The following is a 25,018-nucleotide window of genomic DNA, read 5'->3' on the forward strand; positions in this document are numbered from 1 at the left end:
CCCAGTGCCGTCGAGTCGATTCCGACTTATAGCGACCCTATAGGACAGAGTAGAACTGCCCCACAGAGTTTCCAAGGAGCACCTGTCGGATTTGAACTGCTGACCTTTTGGTTAGCAGCCATAGCACTTAATCACTACACCACCAGGGTTTCCGCCAGGGTTTCCCAACAACAACAAAACCAAACCCAGTGCTGTTGAGTCGGTTCTGATGCATAGCGACCCTATAGGACAGAGCAGAACTGCCCCATAGAGTTTCCAAGGAGCGCCTGGCAGATTCGAACTGCCACCCCTTTGGTTAGCAGCCATAGCACTTAACCACTACACCACCCGGGTTTCCCAACAACAACAAGGAGGTGTAAATTTCTCTAGTGATTTTGTTTTGTCTCCCTTATTGGCTTTGATCGTTCCCTTTGTGTTGTTCCTCAGAGACAGTCTTCTTCTTATAGCTCTTCCAGCTGTAACCCACTGTTATTTTAAATGGAGGCTTATTAGCTAGTGGTAGGGTGTGGAGGAGAAATCATTCTCTTTTTATTGAGTTTCAGTCTTTGGGGTTCACAGTGGGCCTGTGTCTTGAGGACGTGGACTTTAAAATTGTTTTTGTCCCTCTTCCAGGGGTAAAGTTTTTCTCACCCTGTCCCCTGATCTCTTCCCTGGCTGCAGTATTCCCAGTTCATGTATATAAACCCTTTCCCTTGTATATTGAGCCTTTCCCTTTTTTTTTCTTAGGTGAGACAGGAAGATTGGGGTGGGGCTGGAGAAAGGCAGAGTTCCCTTCCCCTAGCTGGAATGAGATTTCACTGCTGCCCAATGGCTATGTCATTCCCAAAGCTAAGTCTTTTTATTCTGTAAGGGAAAAGAGTCCAGCCAAAGTACACAATGGTTACTCTACATCTCCCCTAGCTTTGGCTGGGGGAGGGGGTGTCTAGTGGGGTACCTGGAGGAAAAGCCTGTGGAACTGCAGCTCCCATGCATTTCTCACACTCACTCACTCCTCCAGGAGTTCCTCAAAATCCCTAGCTTAATATTCTTACCAGTTTCTGGTTTCCCACAATTTCTGCTCCAGGTAAGCAAATCTCAGGTCCTGATCTCTCTGGAGGCACATGTCTCTCCAGATTTTGCAATGGTGATTTGCCCTGAAACCCCAGTACTCTGATAGGTCCAAGAGAAATTGTTGATTATGTTTGTCCAGCATTTTCTTGTTTTAAGGGCAGGAATGCCTACTTCCAAGCTCTTTACATGTCCAAGTTAAAACTGAAAAGTCACCCAAACTCCAATTAAGCTTTCTTCCCTGTTCACAGGTCAACTGAAATTGTTCCAGTCAAGGTCACTAATGACCTCTGTGTTGCCAAATCCAATGGTTACTTCTAAGTCTTCATCTCTGACCTCTCCCAGCAACATTTGACAAAACCATCTACTCTTTCTTCCCTTACATACTTTTTTTTCTCTTTACTTCTGGGAACCCACACTCACTTGCTTTTCCTCCTAACTCATTAGCTTCTGGAAACCCTGGTGGCATAGTGGTTAAGTGCTACAGCTGCTAACCAAAAGGCTGGCACATCAAATCCACCAGGTGCTCCTTGGAAACCCTCTGGGGCAGTTCTACTCTGTCTTATAGGGTTGCTATGAGTCGGATTCGACTCGATGGCAATGGGTTTTGGTTTTCATTAGCTTCTCCCTCTCAAACTCCTTTTGCTGGATCCTCCTTCTGTGCTAAATGTTGCCTCTGTCATTTTATTTATTCCCTTCATGGATTATATAATTTGTGTTATGGATTGGATTGTGTCCCCCAAAAAAGATATGTTGAAGTCCTTACCCCTGGTACCTATGAACATGACCTTATTTGGAAATAGGTTTTTTCCAAATGTAATGAAGTTAAGACAAGGTCTTATTGGAGTACGGTAGGTCCTAATCCTATCTGCGTGGCGTCCTTATAAAAGAGAAGAGACACACAAATGAAAGATGGCCATACGAAGATGCACCTACACACCAAGAAAAGTGTGGGGCTACCTGAAGCTGAGAGAGACCAAAAAAAAAAAAAAAGGATCTTCCTCTAGAAACTTCAGAGGGAGTATGAAAAAAGGATCTTCCTCTAGAAACTTCAGAGGGAGTATGGCCTGGCCAACATGTTGCTTTGGACTTCTGGCCTCCAGAACTATTAGACAATAAATTTCTGTTCTTGTAAGCCACCCAATTTGTAGTATTTTGTTATGGCAGCCTTAGGAAACTAATACAACTCCTTAGATAATCTCGTTTATTTTCATTACTTTAAATACCATCTGTATGCTGATGACTACCAAGTTTGTATCTCCAGCATGGACTTCCAGACTTGTAAATCCATTTTAACATCTCACAGACAATTTAATCTTAATATATCCAATAGAACTCTTGATTTTTGGTTCTCAAATGTTATTTTATATCAGAGTCATCAGAGGAGTTCATTAAAAATGCAGATTCCAGAGCCCAACCTCCAGAGATTATTATTCAGTAGCAACTGTGATACTGATAGTCTGCTGACCACACTTTGAGAAACATTACTCTAGAGGAATACTTAACAGCGTTGCTAGTAATAGTCCACTGAGTGACAGAGTCCCAACTTTTTCTCTTTCTCATAGTCTTTAGGATAATTTTAGAAAGAGATAGCTAGAGGTCCTCTCAACTCCATAGAAAGCATTTTCAGATCATATAAAAAGTATCTTAGTCCTACACATCTCTTACCAAAATGATCTTCATGTTGCTGCCAAGCACAGTTCAGAGACTTGGAGGCTGTATGGTGCCCATGGATGCCTAATGGAAACAAGCTTTTGAAGTTGGGCTGTTGAAGGGCCCAACATGTGACTCCTCCCTTCAGCAGATTCTGGAGCCTGCTTTGTAAGTGGAACAACCTGTGGCACCACATCCTAGAAAATTCAACAAGAAGAGAATTAAAAACAACATAAGGCAACTTTCATGAGACTACAGAAATAATCACTACATATATAACTATGAAAAATAACAGATTTAATTATTTCAATTACAGAGGATTAAACAAAGGAGAAATTCTGAAAAGCTAAGCATAAGTGGTCTATAACCATTAATTACTTCCACTTTCTCACCAGATACTACTATTTTATGCCTTGCAATCTTTTTTCTGCCCCACTACCAAACTGAAGTGGCTCTTCAAAAATTAATGAATTTTTACCTTCCAAGCAAATATGATTGCTTTTCAGGTCTCATCCTTCTATGCCTCTCTGCTTGTGACATTATCAATCATTCCTATCCTGAATCCTTAACTTTCTTCTCCACTGACTGTGTGTGACCATGGGCAAGTTACTTAAGTCCTCAGTGACCCCATTTCCTCCTTTGTGAAATGAGGATAATAATAATAATAAGTATCTTGTGGGGTTAGTATGAAAACTAAAGTACTTAGAACTGTGTCTGGCCCACAGTAAGCCTTATGTAAGTGCCAGCAGCTATTATCATCATCATCATTATTATTATTGTTACTGATAAACTATGTCTGTTGGGAAAAGTGCCTTGATAAACCTTCCTGGAGTTAGTGAGTGCCTGAGTGGCAGGATTTCAGAAAAATTAATAAAACAACTCCCTTTGCATATAAGACCTTAAAAGAAATTAATTTGCTCTGTGGAAAGAGGGAGAAAGCCATGCAACTGCAGAGAGGCTGTGTGGTGCTTGATGTGAACCTTCTCAATGACCCCTCAAATACACAGTAAACTCACTAAACCATAAACTGGTTGCTTGAGTGTATGTGTGTGTGTATGTGCATTTGTATGGTGTGTAAGCTGATGAAGGAACTGAATTTCATGTTGATGTGGAATGAAACTATTACATGCACAAAGGCTAGGGACATAACAGAATTTGCTGATGACTTGGGGTAGGGTTATGAATAACAGTCTAAGAAATTGAGAGCACACATCAAATTTATTGAAAATTTGTAGGTGGGTGGAAGGAAGAGAGCACATAGAGGCCTCTTTTGATATTTAGGTTATATTTCTCCATCTCTTGTAATAGATTTTGGCTTAAAGGTTCTTTTGTCTGCTCTATTTTGGTTATTATGTGCATGGAATGTTCTTTTCCATCCTTTCACTTTCAGTCTATTTGCGTTCTTGGGCCTAAGATGTGTCTCTCGTAGACAGCTTATGGATAGGTCATATTTTCTTATCCATTCTGCCATTCTCCACCTTTTGCATAGAGAGTTTAGTCCATTTATATTTAAGATATGTATTTATATGGAAGAACTTACTTATGTCATTTTGTTGCTTGTTTTTTGTGTGTCTTATAATTTCTTTGCCCTACTTTTCTTGGAATTTTGTTGTTATACGAGTTGTTGCTTTCTTGTATTAAGTTTGTTTGCTTTCTTCCTGCTTAACTTCTTTGTATATTTTAAAATACTTTCTTAGTAGTTACCATAAAAATTACAATTCAGGCCTTACATTTACAAAAAAACTACTTTATCTTGATATCAACAGTTAACACACAAACAGAAAATGAATACAATATTAACATATTTAAGCTCTAGTCCAAATTCTCTCTTCCCATCTCTGCTATTGTATCACTTATCATATCATTATATATTCCGTGTCTGTTAGGATAAAAAAAAAATTACTTTGCACTTATTTCTTATCCATTTGATGATATGAAACTTGTAGCACATACCAACTAAATTTACCCCTTTAAAATACCCTGCAACAGCCCTTTTCATTTGCCTGTGCCATTACCTTTATTGGAGAGCTCGCCTTTATTTTTCAGTTTTCTTTCCCTTGTACTGGATTGTGTCCAGTGTTGTTTCCTTTCCACTTGAAGGACGCCCTTTAGCAGTTCTTCAACACAGCTCTGGTAGTTACAAAATCCCACAACTTTTGCTTGTCTGGGAATGTCTTGAATATGCCCTTGTTTTTGAAGGATAGTTTTTCTGGATAAAGAATTCTTGGTTGACAATTCTTTTCTTTCAGTGCTTTATATATATTTTTCCATTGCCTTCTGGTCTCTAAGGTTCTTGTGAAAAAGTTGGCACTTAGTTTTATCAAGGACCCTTCATATGTTATTTTGTGTTTTTCTCTTTCTGCTTTCAAGATTCTTTCCTTGTCTTTGGTCTTCAGGAGCTTGATTACAATGTGTCTTGTGAAGACCTCTTTGGATTCACTCGGAATTTTCCAAGCCTCTTAGATTTGCAGGTTCATTTCCTTACTCAGGTCTGGAAAGTTTTCTGCTACAATTTCTTCCAATATTGTATCTTTCTTCACCTTCTGGAATCCCCATAATATGTATATTGGTTCTCCTTGATGGTGTCCCAAAGTTCCATTTGGGTTTGCTCAATTTTCTTTCACTTGTTGTTGTGTTTCTCTTGGGATTCAGTATGTTCAGCTGTTTTGTCCTCTAATTCACTTACTCTTTCTTCCGCCTGCTCTAGTCTATTGTTGCATCCCTCCCTTGCATACTCCAGTTGGGTTATTATGTTCCTCAATTCCGGTATTTCTGTTTCTTTTTTTATGTTTTCTATCTCCCTATTAAAATTCTCATATTCTTTTTTGATATTCATTAGTTTGTTGTCTGAGTGATCCTTGAATTCCTTGAACATATTTAAATTTGTTTTTTGGAAGTCCTCTATTTTTTTCTATTATCCTTACTTCCATGGGAGTGATTTCTGCCTCTTCATTCTGTTCTTTAAATTGGACCCTCTTCTCTTGCTTTCTTGTATCTCTTACCATTTTTTGTTGCACTTTGGGCATCTGAATACTTTGCTGTGGTAATTCTGGGTTTCAGATTTCTCTCTTTCCCCAAAAGGGTTTTTCCTTTGTGTTTGTTTATTGTTATTATTTCTCTTTGCTTCCTCTAAGTTTCCCTAGAGGGTGCTCTAGCCTTATGGTTCTTCCAGCATTTGCTCAGCACTTTGTCAGAACTGCTATGTAGATTTAAGATCCCACAGCGTTGGGGAAGGGTAGGAACGTCTTTGGTTTAGCACCAGCCAGGTAATCAGCTGATGCTTGCAGCCCTCCCACTTCCCCAACCAAGTTTTCAAAACCCTCAGGTAGATCCTCTATCCTTTTTACATGGCAGTGGTGTCACTTGGGTTGGTGTCACCCAGTGCGGTAACTCATGGTGTCATCCACCCCATGAGTCTCCTCCCATAACAGACCGCATAGAATCCTTAGTAATTTTTTTGTGCTAACATTACTTGTAAATCGTAATTCCCGTATATCACTCCTTCTTTTCCTTGAATTATTACGATTCTCAAAGTTATTGATGTACGTTCACAAACACTAATTACCACAATATTGTAGCTAAAACACCAGAAAATTTGACAAAATCAGTGACTATGAAAACACCAGCAACAACAAAACCAACAGTGCATGCTCATAGCACGTGCAAACAAAACCATGTAATTCGAAGTGCCACTGTAATCAGGTAATAATGACAGCTCTAACTTTCTAATGTGCTTTTTTTTTCTAACCAAAGTGCATTAGAAAGTTAAAAAAAGTAAATTAGCATAAAGTTTTAGCCTTGTATGTATATTGATACATGTAAGGTAAGGCTTATGAAAAATATTTTTGTTGTTATAACTACCTATGAGGATTTTTTATAAAAAATAATAAATTTCTGCTGAAACACTGCACAAAAATTTTATATGCAGTCATTTTGGTGTCACCCCCTCTGACAGTGTCACCCCCAGTGCAGTCTGCACTCCCCCACCCCCCAGTGATGCCACTGTTACACAGTATATGACTGTTGTTTTGGGCATGGCCTTCCAGCCCCTCCTCTTTTATTTTTTTCCTTTACTCTGAAAGCTTCAAGTCTCTGAATGCAGAGGTGGTACTGGTTATTTCTGTTTGAGACCTGAGCCTTTTCTGTTCTTCTGGATCAGTGAAAGATAAGTTTTACTGCCTCCTTCCTGCTCAAAAAAAAAATTTTTTTTCCTGCTCCTAGGGAGCAGAATTATCTTATTGTATTTGTGTCTCACCATCAGCCTCTTATTGGGGGCTGTCTCTATTTGTGAGATATGGCCCATAGCCACTAGCTCTGGCTTCACTGCATTGGTGATTGGGCTGACAAGTTTCCCACGCAACAGAGAGAGAAAGACAAAGTTTCTTACCTTCTCTGTTGTTTTTCTTTCTCTTTTGATTCACAGCTAGTTGGTATAATATTTGGGTTGGTTTCCAGGGTTCTACATTTGTAATTCCGTCTCCTTGATGGTGCTATTTTCCTGTTTATTTCTTATAATTGTTGAGGTGGGTTTGAGATGAGCTTCTGCTCACATCACCAACTTGGAGAAGAGCCAATTCTTTAGGAATTTTTACATACACAATTATATCAGCTGTGAATAATAAGTTTTATTTTTTCTTCAATCCTTTTACATATATTTCCTTACCTCAGTGTATTGGCTAAGAACTTCAGTACCATATTGAATAGAAGTGATAACAGTGGACATCTTTGTCTTGATCCCTAAAGGTTAGGGGGAAAGTGTTCAATATTTCACCGCTAAGTATATTTGCTGTACTTTGTAAATTCTGTTAACTGTAAGTTATACTTTATTCCTAGTTTTCTAAGAGTTGTTTTCTCCCATAAATGGATGTTGAATTTTATCAAATGTTCTTTAGAATCTCTTGATATGACCATATGACTTTTCTTCTTTATTCTGTTACTGTGGTAAATTATCCTGATTCATTTTCAAATTTTAAACCTATCTCGCATCCCTGGCGTAAACCCAACTAAATCAGGATGCATTATCCTTTTAATATATCACTGGATACACTTTTCTAATATTTTGTTAGAAATTTTCTATCTATGTTCATGTGTGAAATTGGCCTGAAATTTTCCTCTCATACTGTTCTTGTAAGGTTTTAGTTACAAGGTTATACTAACCTCATAAAAAGAGTTTGAAAGACTTCTCTTTTTTTCTGTTCTCAGGAAAATGTTCTGAGATTGGTAATATTTCTTCTTAAAATTTGGGAGATTTTACCAGTAAAGCCATCTGGGCTTGGAGTTTTCCTTGTGGAAAGGTTTTCAATTATGGGTTCAATTTCTTTTTCTTTCTTTCTTTAAAAAAATTTTTTTTGGTGCTTCAGCCCTTTGGACTAATATTTTCTAGTTTTCTCTTTTTATTGTACTTTAGATGAAGGTTTACAGAGCAAGCTAGTTTCTCATTAAACAATTAATACCCATATTGTTTTCTGACATTGGTTGCCAACTCCACAACATGTCAACACTCTCCGCCTCTTGACCTTGGGTTCCCCATTACTGGCTTTCCTGTCCACTCCTGCCTTCTTGTCCTTGACCCTGGGCTGTTGCACCCCTTTAGTCTCATTTTGTTTTGTGGGCCTGTCTAATCTTTGGCTGAAGGGTGAACCTCAGGGGTGACTTCATTACTGAGCTATAAGGATGTCTGGGGGCCTTCCCTCTGGATTTCTCCAGTCTCTGTCAGACAAGTAAATCTGGTCGGTTTTTTTTTTTTTTTTGTGAGTTAGAATTTTGTTCCACTTTTTTCTCCTGCTCTGTCTGGGACCTTCTATTGTGACTCCTGTCAGAGCAGTCAGTGGTGGTAGCCAGGCACCATTTAGTTGTGTTGGACTCAGTCTGGTGGATGCTGTGGTAGTTGTGGTCGATTAGTCCTTTGGAATAATCTTTCCCTTGTGTCTTTGGTTTTCTTCATTCTTCTTTTGCTCCAGATGGGGTGAGACCAGTAGAGTATCATACATGGCTGCTCACAAACTTTTAAGATCCCAGACACTACTCACCAAAGTAGAATGTAGAACATTTTCTTTATCAACTATGTTATGCCAGTTGAGCTAGATATTCCCCGAGACCATGATCTCCATAGGTTCAATTTCTTTAACAGTTATAGGTCAATTCAGAAATTTTGTCTTCCTGTGATGGCTCAGTGATTAAGAGCTCAGCTGCTAAAGGTCAGCAGTTCGAATCCAGCATCCAATCCTTGGATATTTTATGGGGCAGTTCTACTCTGTCCTATAGGGTTGCTATGAGTCAGAATTGACTTGATGGCAATGGGTGTCCTTTTTGGTAAGTTATTTTCTTTTTTAGGACTCCCTCAAGTTCCTCTAAATTTTAAATATATTGGCTTAAAGTTGTTTATAGTATCCCCTTATAACTTTCCAAAGCCCTAGTAATGCAGTGGTTATGAGTTCGGCTGCTAACCAAAAGGTCAGCAGTTTAAATCCACCAGCTACGCCCTGGAAATCCTATGGGGCAGTCCTACTGTGTCCTATAGGGTCACTATGAGTTGGAATTAACTTGATGGCAATAGGTTTAGTTTGGTTTTGGTTATAACTTTCCCGTTTTATGGCATATAGTGATATTTTCTTATTCATTCCTAATATTAGTTACCCCACATATCTGTCAGTTTGTTGTACTGTGGGGGCTTGCGTGTTGCTGTGATGCTGGAAGCTATGCCACCAGTATTCAGATACCAGCAGGGTCAACCATGAAGGACAGGTTTCAGCTGAGCTTCCAGACTAAGACAGACTAGGAAGAAGGACCCGGCAGTCTACTTTTGAAAAGCATTAGCCAGTAAAAAACTTATGAATAGCAGCAGAACATTGTCTGATATAGTGCTGGAAGATGAGCCTCCCACGTTGGAAGGCACTCAAAAGATGACTGGGGAAGAGCTGCCTCCTCAAAGTAGAGTCGACCTTAATGATGTGGATGGAGTAAAGCTTTTGGGACCTTCATTTGCTGATGTGGCATGACTGAAAATGAGAAGAAACCAACAGCTGCAAACATCCATTAATAATCGGAATCAGGAATGTATGAAGTATGAATCTAGGAAAACTGGAAATTGTCAAAAATGAAATGGAGCTCATAAACATTGATATCCTAGGCATTAGTGAGCTGAAATGGACTGGTATTGGCCATTTTGAATTGGACAATCATATAGTCTACTATGCTGGGAATGACAACTCAAAGAGGAATGGTGTTGCATTCATCCTCAAAAAGAACATTTCGAGATCTATCCTGAAGTACAATGCTGTCAGTGATAGGATAATATCCATACGCCTACAAGGAGGACCACTTAATACAACTATTATTCAAATTTACGCACCAACCACTAGGAACAAAGATGAACAAATAGAGGATTTTTATCAGCTGTTGCAGTCTGAAATTGATCGAACATGCAATCAAGATGCATTGATAATTACTGGCGATTGGAATGCGAAAGCTGGAAACAAAGAAGGATCAGTAGTTAGAAAATATGGCCTTGGTGATAGAAACAATGCCGGAGATCGAATGATAGAATTTTGCAAGACCAACGACTTCTTCACTGAAAATACCTTCTTTCACCAACATAGAAGGTGACTGTACACATGGACCTCGCCAGATGGAACACACAGAAATCAAATTGACTACATCTGTGGAAAGAGACAATGGAAAAGCTCAATATCGTCAGTCAGAACAAGGCCAGGAGCCGACTATGGAACAGACCATCAATTGCTCATATGTAAGTTCAAGCTGAAACTGAAGAAAATCAGAGCAAGTCCACGAGAGCCAAAATATGACCTTGAGTATATCCCATGTGAATTTAGAGACCATCTCAAGAATAGATTTGACACATTGAACACTAGTGACCGAAGACCAGACAAGTTGTGGAATGACATCAAGGACGTCATACGTGAAGAAAACAAGAGGTCATTGAAAAGACAGGAAAGAAAGAAAAGACCAAGATGGATGTCAGAGGAGACTCTGAAACTTACTCTCGAATGTGAAGCAGCTAAAGCAAAAGAAGAATTGATGAAGTAAAAGAACTGAACAGAAGATTTCAAAGGGCGCCTCGAGAAGACAAAGTAATGTATTATAATGACAAGTGCAAAGAGGTGGACATGGAAAACCAAAAGGGAAGAACACGTTCCGCATTTCTCAAGCTGAAAGAACTGAAGAAAAAATTCAAGCCTTGAGTTGCCATAGTGAAGGATTCTATGGGGAAAATATTAAACGACGCAGGAAGCATCGAAAGAAGATGGAAGGAATACAGAGTCATTATACCAAAAAGAATTAGTCGATGTTCAACCATTTCAAGAGATGGCGTATGACCAGGAACTGAAGGTAGTGAAGGAAGAAGCCCAAGCTGCTCTGAAGGCACTGGTGAAAAACAAGGCTCCAGGAATTGATGGAATATCCATTGAGATGTTTCAACAAACAGATGCAGCACTGGAGGTGCTCACTTGTCTATGCCAAGAAATGTGGAAACAGCTTCCTGGCCAACTCACTCGGAGAGATCCATATTTATGCCTATTCCCAAGAAAGGTGTTCCAATCAAATGTGGAAATTATAGAACGATATCATTAATATCACACGCAAGCAAAATTTTGCTGAAGATCATTCAAAAACTGCTGCAGTAGTATATCGACAGGGAACTGTCAGAAATTCAGGCCAGCTTCAGAAGAGGACGTGGAACCAGGGATATCATTGCTGATGTCAGATGGATCCTGGCTAAAAGGAGAAAATACCAGAAGGATGTTTACCTATGTTTTATTGACTATGCAAAGGCATTCAACTGTGTGGATCATAACAGATTATGGATAACATTGCGAAGAATGGGAATTCCAGAACACTTAACTGTGCTCATAAGGAACCTATACATAGATCAAGAGGCAGTTTTTTGGACAGAACAAGGGGATACTGATTGGTTTAAAGTCAGGAAAGCTGTGTGTCAGGGTTGTATTCTTTCACCATACGTATTCTATCTGTATGCTGAACAAATAATCTGAGAAGCTGGACTATATGAAGAAGAATGGGGCATCAGGATTGGAGGAAGACTCAATAACAACCTGCGTAATGCAGATGACACAACCTTACTTGTTGAAAGTGAAGAGGACTTGAAGCACTTACTAATGAAGATCAAAGACCACAGCCTTCAGTATGCATTGCACGTCAACATAAAGAAAACAAATATCCTCACAACTGGACCAATAAGCAACATCATGAGAAACGGAGAAAAGATTGAAGTTGTCAAGGATTTCATTTTACTTGGATCCACAATCAACACCCACGGAAGCAGCAGTCAAGAAATCAAAAGATGCATTGCATTGGGTAAATCTGCTGGGAAAGGACCTCTTTAAAATGTTGAAGAGCAAAGATGTCACCCTGAAGACTAAGGTGAGCCTGACCCAAGCCATGGTATTTTCAATCACATCATATGCATGTGAAAGCTGGACAATGAATAAGGAAGGCCAAAGAAGAATTGATGCCTTTGAATTGTGGTGTTGGCAAAGAATATTGAATATACCATGGATTGCCAAAAGAATGAACAAATCTGTCTTAGAAATACAACCAGAATGCTCCTTAGAAGCAAGGATGGTGAGACTGTGTCTTACATACTTTGGACATGTTGTCAGGAAGGATCAGTCCCTGGAGAAGGACATCATGCTTGGCAGAGTACAGGGTGAGCGGAAAAGAGGAAGACCCTCAATGAGGTGGATTGACACAGTGGCCGCAACAATGAGCTCAAGCATAAGAAGGAATGTAAGGATGGCTCAGGACCGGGCAGTGTTTCGTTCTGTTGTGCATAGGGTTGCTATGAGTCGGAACCAACTTGATGGCACCTAACAACAATAACAACACAATATTGGTTATTTATGCCTTCTCTCTTTTTTGTTTCTTGATCAGTATTTCCAGTGAAATTTACCAATTTGGTTAGTCCTTTCATACAAAATTTTTTTGGCTTTGTTAATGCTCTCTATTAAATGTGTATTTCCTACAGAAAATTCTGTTTTATCTTTATTTGGTTCCTTCTACTTTCTTTGGGATTAATACGCTATTGTTTTTCCAATCCCTTGAGACGGATGCATAGGTGATTGATTTTTAGCCTTTTATCTAGAATATGTATTTTAAAGCTATAAAATTCCCTTCTGAGAACGACTTAGGTGTATCCCATGAGTTTTGATATGCTATATTTTCATTTACCAGCCAGCTGAAAGTATTTTCTAATTCCCACTTTGATTTTTTTATTTGACCCATGTCTTAGTTATCTAGCGTTGCTATAACAGAAATAGCACAAGTTGATGGTTTGAACAAACAGAAGTTTATTCTCTCACAGTCTAGTAGGCTAGAAGTCCAGATTCAGGGAGTCAGCTCCAGGGGAAGGTTTTCTCTCTCTGCTGGCTCTGGAGGAAGGTCCTTGTCATCAATCTTCCCCTGATCAAGGATCCTCTCAGTGCAAGGGCCCGAGTCCAAAGGAAGTGCTCTGCTCCCAGCATTCCTTTCTTGGTGGTAGGTCAGTCATGGATTGAATTGTGTATCAATTTGTCTGGGCCATGTTTACCAGTGTTGTGTGGTTGTCCATCATTTTGTCTTCCAATGTGATTTTTCTGCGTTGTTAATGAGATGGGATTGGTGGCAGTTATGTTAACGAGGCAGGACTCAATTTGCAGGACTGGATTGTGTCTTAAGGCAATCTCCTTTGAGATATAAAAGAGAGAAGTGAATAGAGACACAGAACCTCACAGCACCAAAAAAGCAGCACTGGGAGCAGAGCTACCCTTTGGACCTGGGGTCCCTGCACCTGAGAAGCTCCTAATCCAGGGGAAGACTGATGACAAGGACCTTCATCCAGAGCCAACAGAGAGAGAGAAAGCCTTCCCCTAGAGCTGATATCCTAAGTTTGAACTTTTAGTCTACTAGACTGTGAGAAAATAAATTTCTCTTTGTTAAAGCCATCCACTTGTGGTATTTCTCTTATAGCAGCACTAGGTGACTAAGACAAGATCCCCCTGTCTCTCTGCTTGCTTCTCTCTTTTATATCTCTAAAGAGATTGGCTTAAGACAGTACCTAATCTTGTAGACCTCATGTATATAATTGCCACTAATCCATTTTATTACATCATAGTGATAGGATTTACAACACATAGGGAAATCACATCAGATGATAAAATGGTAGACAATTATACAAGTGAATCATGACCTAGCCAACTTGACAGATATTTTGGGGGGATACAATTCAATCCATGACAATCACATTCAAGCAAAATTTTGCTGAAGATCATTCAAAAGCAGTGCAGCAATATATCGACAGGGAACTGCCAGAAATTCAGGCCAGTTTCAGAAGAGGACGTGGAACCAGGGATATCATTGCTGACGTCAGATGGATCCTGGCTGAAAGCAGAGAACACTAGAAGGATGTTTACCTATGTTTTATTGACTATGCAAAGGCATTCAACTGTGTGGATGGTAACAAATTATGGATAACATTTCGGAGAATGGGAATTCCAGAACACTTAATTGTGCTCATGAGGAATCTGTACATAGATCAAGAAGCAGGTACTCAAACAGAACAAGGGGTTACTACATGGTTTAAAGTCAGGAAAGGTGTGTCAGGGTTGTATTCTTTCACCATACGTATTCAATCTGTATGCTGAACAAATAATCCGAGAAGCTGGACTATATGAAGAAGAATGGGGCATCAGGATTGGAGGAAGACTCATTAACAACCTGAGATATGCAGATGACACAACCTTGCTTGCTGAAAGTGAAGAGGACTTGAAGCACTTACTAATGAAGATCAAAGACCACAGCCTTCAGTATGGATTACACCTCAACATAAAGAAAACAAAACTCCTCACAACTGGACCAATAAGCAACATGATAATAAACTGACAGAAGATTGAGGTTGTCAAGGATTTCATTTTACTTGGATCCACAATCAACACCCATGGAAGCAGCAGTCAAGAAATCAAACAATGCACTGCATTGGGCAAATCAGCTGCAAAAGACCTCATAGTGTTGGAAAGCAAGGATGCCACCTTGAGGACTAAGGTGCACCTGACCTAAGCCATGGTGTTTTCAATTGTCTCATATGCATGGGAAAGCTGGACAGTGAATACGGAAAACTGAGGAATTGACACCTTTGAATTGTGAAGTTGGAGAATATTGAATATACCATGGGCTGCTAAAAGAATGAAAAGATCTGTCCTGGAAGAAGTACAACCATAATGCTCCGCAGAAGCAAGGATGGTGAGATTACGTCTCACAGATTTTGGACATGTTATCAGGAGGGATCAGTCCCTGGAGAAGGACATTATGCTTGGTTAAATAGAAGATCATCAGAAAAGAGCAAGACCCTCAATGAGCTGGACTGACACAGTGGCTGCAACAGTGGGTTCAAGCACAGCAACTACTGTGTGAGATGCCACAGGATCATGCAGTATTTCACTCTGTTGTGTTTCGTACTGTTCTATGAGTCGGAACCCACTCGACAGCATCTAACAACAACAACATGTCTAATAAAGAAACCTGCCTTGAAGTCAATTTTGTCTGATATTAATATAGCTACATAGCTTTCTTTTGGTTACTGTTTGCATGGTTTATCTTCTACCCTTTTACTTCAAACCTTCCTATATTCTTACATTTAATGTGTCTCTTACATGCAGCACGTAGTTGGGTTCTGTTTTTTTAACCAGTCTTAATAATTGTCATTTAAATTATGTGTTTACTCCATTTACATTTAATACAATTAGTGACATATTTAACTCTACTATATCACTATAAAAGTAGAGCTTTTTCTTTGTCCTACCTGTTCTAAGTTACTGTTTCTCTCCATTTTTGCTTTCTTTTGCACTGATTAGGTAATTCGTTTATTGTATTTTCTTCTTTATTTAGTTGTTAGTTATACATTTCTTTACTATTTGTTCCAGTGGTTACTCTAGAAACAACATACATCTTTGAATTGCTAGTCTAGCGGAAATTAGAGAATTCATATTAACTCCGTTTATCCTCCTCCTTCAAGTGCTGCTGTTGTGCATTTTAATTTCACACATACACGTCCTGCATGACATTAATATTTTTGTTTTATATAATCAATGGACATTCAGAACTACCCACATATTTACCTTCTTTGCACTTCATTCCATTGTACATCTCTAAGATTTCATGGTATCATTTGCCTTCTGCCTGAAGAGCCTTAAGACTTCCTTTGGTGTATTGGTGACAGATTCCCTGAGTTTTGGACCATTTAATAACATGTGTTTTACTTTCATTTTTGAAGGCTATTTTTACTGGATATAGACTTTTGGGTTGTCCGTTACTTTCCTCAGCATTTTGAATACAGCATTTCATCATCTTCACATTTTTTCTGTTGAGAAGTAAAAGCCAATCTAATTGTTACTTCTTCTAAGGTAATACATCTTTTTTTTCTCCAACTGCTTTGAATATTTTTTCTTTACTTTTTAGCAGTTTTAACTATAATATGCCTAGATAAGGTTTGATTTTGTATTTATCCTGCTTTGAGATGTAGCACTTTTTGAATCTATGGCTTAATGCTTGTAGTAGACAGAATTCTAAGATAACCCCCAGTTCCTTGCCCTTGTATTATCTCCTCCCTATGAGTGTGAGTGTGGGAGAGACTGAATAGGATGGGATTTCACTTGCATGATTAAGTTATGCATATGGTACAGCTGATTTAAGAAAGGGAGAAGATTCCCGGTTGGACAGATCTAATCCAATCATTCCTTAAAAGGTATGAGGCTCTTCCTGATAAAAGAGATTCAATGCATGAGAGGGATTTGATACCAGGGAGAATCTCTATTGATCGCTTTGAAGATTGAGGGTACCACGTGGCAAGGAACGCAGACATAGTCTCTAGAAGCTGAGAGCAACCCACAGCTGACAGCCAGCAAGGAAATGGGGACCTCAGTCCTATAACCGTAAGAAACTGAATTCAGCCAACAACTTGAATGAGCCTAAAAGTGGACTCCTTCCCAGAGCCTCCAGATAGGAATGCAGCCTGACTGACACCCTAATTTCAGCCTGTGTGACCCTGAGCCATGCCGTGACTGGACTTCTGACCTACAGAACTGTGAGCTTATAAATGGGTATTGTTTTAAGCCACTGTTTGTGGCAATTTTGTATGCTGCAGTAGAAAACTAGTGCAAAGCTTTTTGTTACTTTTGGGAAAATCTCAGTCTTCATCTCTTCAAATATTGCTTCCGTACCATTCTTTCTTTCATCTCGTTCTAGGACTCTGCCTTAGTCATCTAGTGCCGCTATTACAGAAATTCCACAAGTGGGCGGCTTTAACAAACAGAAGTTTATTCTCTCACAGTGAAGTAGGCAAGAAGTCCAAATTCAGGGCGCCAGCTCCAGGGCAAGGCTTTCTCTCTCTGTCGGTTCTGGAGCAAGGTCCTTGGCATCAATCTTTCCTTGGTCTAGGAGCTTCTCCACACGGGAACCTCGGTCCAAAGGGTGCACTCTGCTCCTGGCACTGCTTTACTGGTGGTATGTGGTCCCCCTGTCTCTCTGCTCGGTTCTCTCTTTTATATCTCAAAAGAGATTGGCTCAAGACACAATCTAATCTTGTAAATCTCATCAACATAACTGCTGCCAATCCCATTTTATCAACATCAACAGAGATAGGATTTGCAACACATAGGAAAATCACATCAGATGACAAAATGGTAGACAATCACACAATACTGGGAATCACAGCCTAGCCAAGTTGACATATATTTTGGGGGGACACAATTCAATCCATGACAGACTCCTATTACAAATATATCATACCTTCACATATACTAAGTGCTAGGCACTGTTCTAGATGCTGGAAGTATATCAGTAAACAAAATAAATATTTCTGTTCTCATAAACCACCTTTTAATGACATCCTAATCTTCTCCTCTATACATAAACTGGCTCCTCCCACATTGTTCTTCCTCACAGTAAACGCCAGTACCATCCAACCAGTTGTATAACTCAGAAATCCGTGCTTCAAACTTGGAACTTCCTTTTTTTTATTCTTCCCCATAGGCAATTATCAAGTTCTGATATCTTTTATGATTCTCAAACCCAACTCATAGCATTATATCTCTACGTGCTACCATCCCAGTCCAGCCTCACCATTATTTCTCACTCAAAGACTGCAGCAGCCTCCTAACTGAACTATCCATATCCACTCTTGCCCCCTTCCCTTCAAACCATTCTACACACTGCAGGATAGTGAACTAAAATAGATATGATAGAATGTAACTACCTTTTAATGGATCCCCACGGCCTTCAGGGTAAAGTCCAACCTTCTTAGCATATCATAAAATGTCTTCCATTTCCTGCTCCCCAGCTACCTCTCAGCCTCACTTCCTGCTACTTCCCTACTTATACTTTACTGCTTATAGTTCCCCAGATCTATCATGATGTTTCCTGATCCTATGACACTCATGTTCATGTCTTTGTTCCCTCAACCTGGAACCCCTTCCTACCCTACCTTTCATTTATCCTTCAAGATTCAGCCTAGATATCATCGCATCTAAGAAGTCTTCCTAAAACTCTCTTATGATATTCTATTTTTGTCTCCTTCTTCTTAATAAATTATGTTGAAATTATATGCTTGTATGCCTTTTTCCCTAATAATACTGAATGCTCCTCAATAGGAAGAACATTTTTGTACCTAATATCTAACATGGTTCCTAGTACTTAGTAGAACTCCATTAAGTGTTTGTGGATATTGGACTGAATTACTCTTCTTTCAGTTTCATATCCTCTTTAAATCTGATAAGATATATACTCTAATTTTTCACCCAATTAAGTAAAAAAAATATTGATTGGCTAGACCAAAGGTAGAGTTTGCAACAGGCCATCAAAAAGCTATCCCTTTGCCTATGGTCTGTTAATCAGGACTCATTGAATATGGTAATTAAATTAATTAATATATAATTCTATTATTTATCTAACCCATGTTTATTTATCTTGTCCAGAAGGGTGTAATAAAAGACTTGTTAAAGTCTTGGTGAAATTTCATTTATTCATTTACTTAACATATACACTGTATCTGTCATATTTCCACAAATTACCTTTCTAATAACCTTTTGTCAGAAACAAAAATTAGGTTTGTGGGATGACTTTGTTGATAACATTGTCATTTTTTAAGTACTCACTTACTTGAAAAGTAAGTTTTAGAAGCTACCCCAAGAGATATTTAGCTTACTGATTAGTAGATTGAAGACTTCCCCTTCTTCTCTGTTAGAAGTGGTAATACATTTACCCTATTCAAGTCTTAAAGCACCTCTCCTATTCTCTTCAATTCTTTTGATCACTGAGAGTATTTAACAATATCATCTGAGTTATAATTTATCCATGCTAGGACACATGTACTTTTTCCTTCTGCAAGCATAGTTAAAATATTGTTCTTGTTGACTTTGCAAATATGCATTCCCATAAAACTGAGGTAATTTTGGGCCTTATCCTTCCAAATACTAATCCTTTAGGCACATGCCACTGCTTATGTTCATCCTTGGTTTTGTGCCCTTCTTTTCCATCTTTTATATATTATCCTTAAAAAAAAAAAAAAGAACCATGAGCTCATTGTAAAACTTCCTATGCAGGTCCACGGTTTCCCTCTTTTCTCCTTTAATAGAATAATTTGCTGTTTCATAGTCAAAATTATGTTTTTGAGAGCTTCCCAACCTTTAGAGTCTAAAGGCATCATAATATAAATTAAGGTCCAACAAGTATCAATCACAATAACAGAAACTTTTGGAGAACAGCCATAGCTAGAAATTCTAGTCAGAGTAGGCAATTACATAATAGGTCAATCTGAATCTTTTCATGGTTATTATTAAGAAAGAAGCATTACCTCCTGAAAGGCTTAAAGCCAAGAGTCCATTTAGCTCCTGTCAATTTTTCCTTCCGAATGTCTCTCAGACTTGTCCTTCATTCCTATGGATGCCTTCATCACCTCATACCTGGACTAGTGCCATAGACTAGATGGTCTCCTTGCCTACAGTCCATCCATATTTCCATCCATTTCCATACTATTGCCAGACTAATCTTCTTAAAACACTTTCATCATGTCACTCTCCTGCCTGAGACTTAGCTCAAATGTCACCTTCTTTGAAAAGATCTTCCCAATCTTCTCTGAAAAAGTTAGCAGCTTCCTACTCAATGTTTTCACAGCTCTCTGTGCAAACCCTTATTAGTGCATTTACAAAACTGTATAATAATCACCTGTTTAATTATTTTCCTCTTCCTGTTTGCTGTGAGCTCCTTGGCAGCAGGTCAAATGTGTGATTCATCATCATATAATGGCATTCAAGGCTTTATATAATCTGCCTCATCTATCTTGCCCTAAAACCTCAGGGCCTTCATACATATTATTTCCTCTCCCCTTCATTCTTCCTACTCATCCTTCAGGTCTCAGATTAAATACAGATTCACTGAGGAAACCTTCCCTGACACACTAATCAATTAATTAGTTAATGAACTAATTTAACAAATATTTATTAGGTGTCTACTTTATGTCAGACGCTGTTTTAAGCACCTGGGATACAGTGAACAAAGCAGACAAAAAAATCTTGCTTTCATGGAGCTTATATTCTAGCAGGAGGAGGTAGAAAATTAAAGATAAACATAATAAATAAGTAAAGTATATAGTATATTAGAAGGTGATAAAAGCTATGACAAAACAGAGCAGGATAAGGAGAAGTGATGGAAGTAGGACTTTTAAACATGGCTGTCAGTATAGGCCTCACTGAAAAGATGGCATCCGAACAAACAGGGAGTTTGTCAAGAGGTTATCTAGGGTATGAATGTTCTAGGCAGAGATGACAGGGCAAAAAGGCTCTAAGGTAGGATTATATCTGTTGTCTCTAAAGAACAGCAAAGAAGCCAGTTTGCCTGGTTTGGCTGGAGCTGGGTAAGCAAGAGGTAGAGTAATAGAAAATGAACTTACCAAGGTGAGGAGAAGGAGGTTGAATCATGCAGGGCCTTGCAGGCTAATATAAAAACTCTAATCTTTACTCTGATAGAAATGAGAGACCATTTTCGGTTTTAAAGCAAATAAGTAAAATGATGACATATTTTAAATGTATTGCTCTGGCTGCTATATTGAGAATAAACTGTAAAGGGATAAAAGAAGGAAGAAAGGATAACTTTTAATAGGCTACTTGCAGTATTGCAGCTATTGCAGTAACCCAGGCAAGCAATGATGGTGGCTTGGACTACTCCGGTAGCAGTGGAGGTGGTGAGAAGTGGCCCAATTCTGTGTATTTTTTGAAGGTAGAGAGAATAAGACTTGATGGTAGATTCAATATGAGATATGAGAAGAAAGGAGTGAATGATTTATCCAAGGTATTTAGACTGAACAAGTGAAAGGATAGAATTGTCATCAACTGAGACGGGGAAAACTGCTGGAGCAGGTTTGGAAATCAGGAGTTCAGTTTGGACGTGTTAAATTTGAGAAGTCTAATTCAAGCCTCCACGCATCTGTCAGTCTGTCACACTGTGGGGTCTTGAGTGGTGCCACGATGCTGGAAGCTATGCCACCGGTATTCAAATACCAGAAGGGTCACCCAAGGCAGACAAGTTTCAGCTGAGCTTCCAGACTAAGACACAGTAGGAAGAAGGATCTGGTGGTCTACGTATGAAAAGAATTAGCCAGTGAAAACCTTATGAATAGCAGTGGAACACTGTCTGATATAGTGCTGGAAGATGAGCCCCCCAGGTTGGAAGGCACTCAAAATACAACTGGGGAAGAGCTGCCCCCTCAAAGTAGAGTAACGATGTGGATGGAGTCAAGCTTTTGGGACCTTCATTTGCTGATGTGGCACAACTCAAAATGTGAAGAAACAGCTGCAAACATCCATTAATAATCGGAATGTGGAATGTACAAAGTATGAATCTAGGAAAATTGGAAATCATTGAAAATGAAACGGAACGCATAAACATTGATATCCTAAGCATCAGTAAGCTGAAACGGGTGGGTATTAGCCATTTTGAATTAGAAAATCATATGGTCTACTATGACAGGAATGACAAATTGAAGAGGAAAGGTGTGGCATTCATCGTCAAAAAGAACATTTCAAGACCTAAAGTATAATGCTGTCAGTGATAGGATAATATCCATATGCCTACAAGGAAGACCAGTTAATACAACTATTATTAAAATTTCCACACACACCACCAATGCCAAAAATAAAGAAATTAAAGTTTTTTACCAACTTCTGCAGTCTGAAGTTGATTGAACACGTGATCAGAATGCACTGATAATTAATGGTGATTAGAATGAGAAAGTTAGAAACAAAGAAGAAGGATTGGTAGTTGGAAAATATGGCCTTGGTGATAGAAACAATGCCAGAGATTGCATGACATTTTGCAAGACTAACGACTTCATTGCAAATAACTGTTTTCAACAACATACATGGGACCTTGCTGGATGGAATACATGGGAATCAAATCGACTACTTCTGTGGAAAAAGATGATGGAGAAGCTCAATACTGTCACTCAGAGCAAGGCCAGGGGCTGACTATGGAACAGACCATCAATTGCTCATATGCAAGTTCAAGTTGAAGCTGAAGAAAATTAGAACAAGTCCATGAGAGCCAAAGTACGAACTTGGGTATATCCCACCTGAATTTAGAGACCATCTCAAGAATAGATTTAACACACTGAACACTAATGACCAAAGATCAGACAAGTTGTGGAGTGATTCAGGACATCATACATGAAGCAACAGGTCATTAAAAAGACAGGGAAGAAAGAAAAGGCCAAAAGGGATGTCAGAAGAGACTCTGAAACTTGCTCTTGAACATCACGAGTAGCTAAAGGGAATGGAAGAAATGGTGACGTAAAGAGCTGAACAGAATATTTCAACAGGTGGCACAAGAAGGCAAAGTATTATAATTACATATGCAAAGACCCAGAGGTAGAAAACCAAAAGGGAAGAACACTCTTGACATTTCTCAAGCTGAAAGAACTGAAGAAAAAATTCAAGCCTCAAGTTGCAACACTGGAGGATTCTATGGGCAAAATACCAAACGACGCAGGCAGCATCAAAAAAAGATTGAAGGAATATACACAGTCACAGTATCAAAAAGAATTGGTTGACGTTCAACTATTCCAGGAGGTAGCAATATGATCAAGAACTGATGGTACTGAAGGAATAAGTACACTGAAGGCATTGGCAAAAAACAAGGCTGCAGGAATTTACAGAATACCAATTGAGATGTTTCAACAAATGGATGCAGTGCCGGAAGTGCTCACTCATCTTTGCTAAGAAATTTGGAAGATAGCTACCTGGCCAACCGACTGGAAGAGATCCATATTTATGCTTATTTCAAAGAAAGTTGATCTAACAGAATGTGGAAATCATCAAACAATATCATTAATATTACACGCAAGTAAAATTTTGCTGAAGATCATTCAAATAACAGCTGCAGCAGTATATCAACAGGGAACTGCCAGAAATTCAGGCCGGTTTCAGAAGAGGATGTGGAACCAGGGATATCATTGCTGATGTCAGATGGATCCTGGCTGAAAGCAGAGAATACCAGAAGGATGTTTACCTGTGTTTTATTGACTATGCAAAGGCATTCGACTGTGTGGATCATAACAAACTACGGATAACACTGCGAAGAATGGGAATTCCAGAACACTTAATTGTGTTCGTGAGGAATCTTTACATAGATCAAGAGGCAGTTGTTTGGACAGAACAAGGGGATACTGATTGGTTTAAAGTCAGGAATGGTGTGTGTCAGGGTTGTATTCTTTCACCATACCTATTTAATCTGTCTGCTGAACAAAAAATCTGAGAAGCTGGACTATATGAAGAAGAACGGGGCATCAGGGTTGGAGGAAGACTCATTAACAACCTGTGTTATGCAGACGACACAACCTTGCTTGCTGAAAGTGAAGAGGACTTGAAGCACTTACTGATGAAGATCAAAGACCATAGCCTTCAGTATGGATTGCACTTCAACATAAAGAAAACAAAAATCCTCAGAACTGGACCAATAAACCACATCATGATAAATACAGAAAAGATTGAAGTTGTCAAGGATTTCATTTTACTTGGATCCACAATCAACACCCATGGGAGCACCAGTCAAGAAATAAAACAACGTATTGCATCGGACAAATCTGCTGCAAAAGACATCTTTAAAGCGTTAGAGAGCAAAGATGTCACTTTGAGCACTAAGATGCACCTACGCAAGCCATGGTATTTTCAGTTGCCTCATATGCATGTGAAAGGTGGACAATGAGTAAAGACCAAAGATTCCTCATGAACACAATTAAGTGTTCTGGAATTCCCATTCTTCGCAGTGTTATCCGTAGTTTGTTATGATCCACACAGTCGAATGCCTTTGCATAACCGATAAAACTTGGTAAAGGAAAGGGTCAGTGAAAAAGAAGAAGACCCTTAATGAGATGGACTGAAACAGTGGCTACAACAATGGGCTCAAACATAGCAATGACTGTGAGGATGGCGCTGGACTGGGCAATGTTTCATTCCATTGTACACAGGGTGGCTATGAGTTGGAACCAACTAGATTTCTAAGCAGAAACATCAGGCAGGCAGCTGGATATATGAGCTCAGGGAAGAAACCTGAGGTGGAAATTAAATTTGGGAGTTGTTTTCCTGTTTAAAGTCATGAAATTGGATGAGACCACCAAGGGAGTCAGTGTAGGTAAAGAAAAGAACGAATGCCCTGGTTATTTTCTCACAGATTCCTTGTTTGTTTCTTCAATGTACTTGTCACTATTTATAATTATATATTTATTTATTTTTATTTCTGTGATTATTTGGCTGTCTGCCTCATTACAAGAAAAGGGTCCAAGAAGGGCAGGGTCTATTTCATTTTGTTCACGACTATACAACCAGCATCTGATGTAATAATTAATACAATAAACATATTGGAATACCTGAATAAAAAATGTTCCTTTAGATTGGAATCTCAAAATTAGAAGTCCACCAATACTAGTCAAGTAACATAAATAAGTGAATATAAAAGATAATAAGGGGATGTGGAGAAAGAGGCAAATTGAAGAATGTCTGATCTGCACAAAAAGCACAACCACTCTGACTCATAGTGACCCCATATGACAGAGTAGAACTGCCCCATAGAGTTTTTTTTCAGACTCCTTATTTTCCCTCACAGGTATTTCACCCAATAAATTGCTTGCACATCTATTGCCATCTTGGTATTTGCTTTTCAGTGGGTTCAGACTAATGTAGTTGTCAACATTACATGTTGGGAGATTTTAAATATAATCTGTATTTCTGTAGAGTACATCCTTTGGACCCGGGATCCCTGA

General features: G+C 39.0%; 1 protein-coding gene across 9 annotated transcripts in view; it reads right to left on the bottom strand.

The window, feature by feature from the left end:
* Positions 1-25,018, bottom strand: part of TMLHE (trimethyllysine hydroxylase, epsilon) — a 153,346-nt gene that overhangs the window by 94,204 nt on the left and 34,124 nt on the right. For 7 of the 9 annotated variants that reach the window (XM_064277833.1, XM_064277834.1, XM_064277838.1 and 4 more), the window contains one exon: positions 2,716-2,897. In XM_064277833.1, coding sequence (XP_064133903.1) covers positions 2,716-2,897 — 182 coding nt within the window. Of the gene's footprint in view, positions 1-2,715; positions 2,898-7,087; positions 13,404-25,018 lie in introns of all 9 variants that reach the window. The other 2 variants (XM_064277836.1, XM_064277835.1) reach the window with 1 other exon arrangement.

The sequence above is a fragment of the Loxodonta africana genome, chromosome X (genome assembly GCF_030014295.1).
Source record: "Loxodonta africana isolate mLoxAfr1 chromosome X, mLoxAfr1.hap2, whole genome shotgun sequence".
Classification (NCBI taxonomy): domain Eukaryota; kingdom Metazoa; phylum Chordata; class Mammalia; order Proboscidea; family Elephantidae; genus Loxodonta; species Loxodonta africana.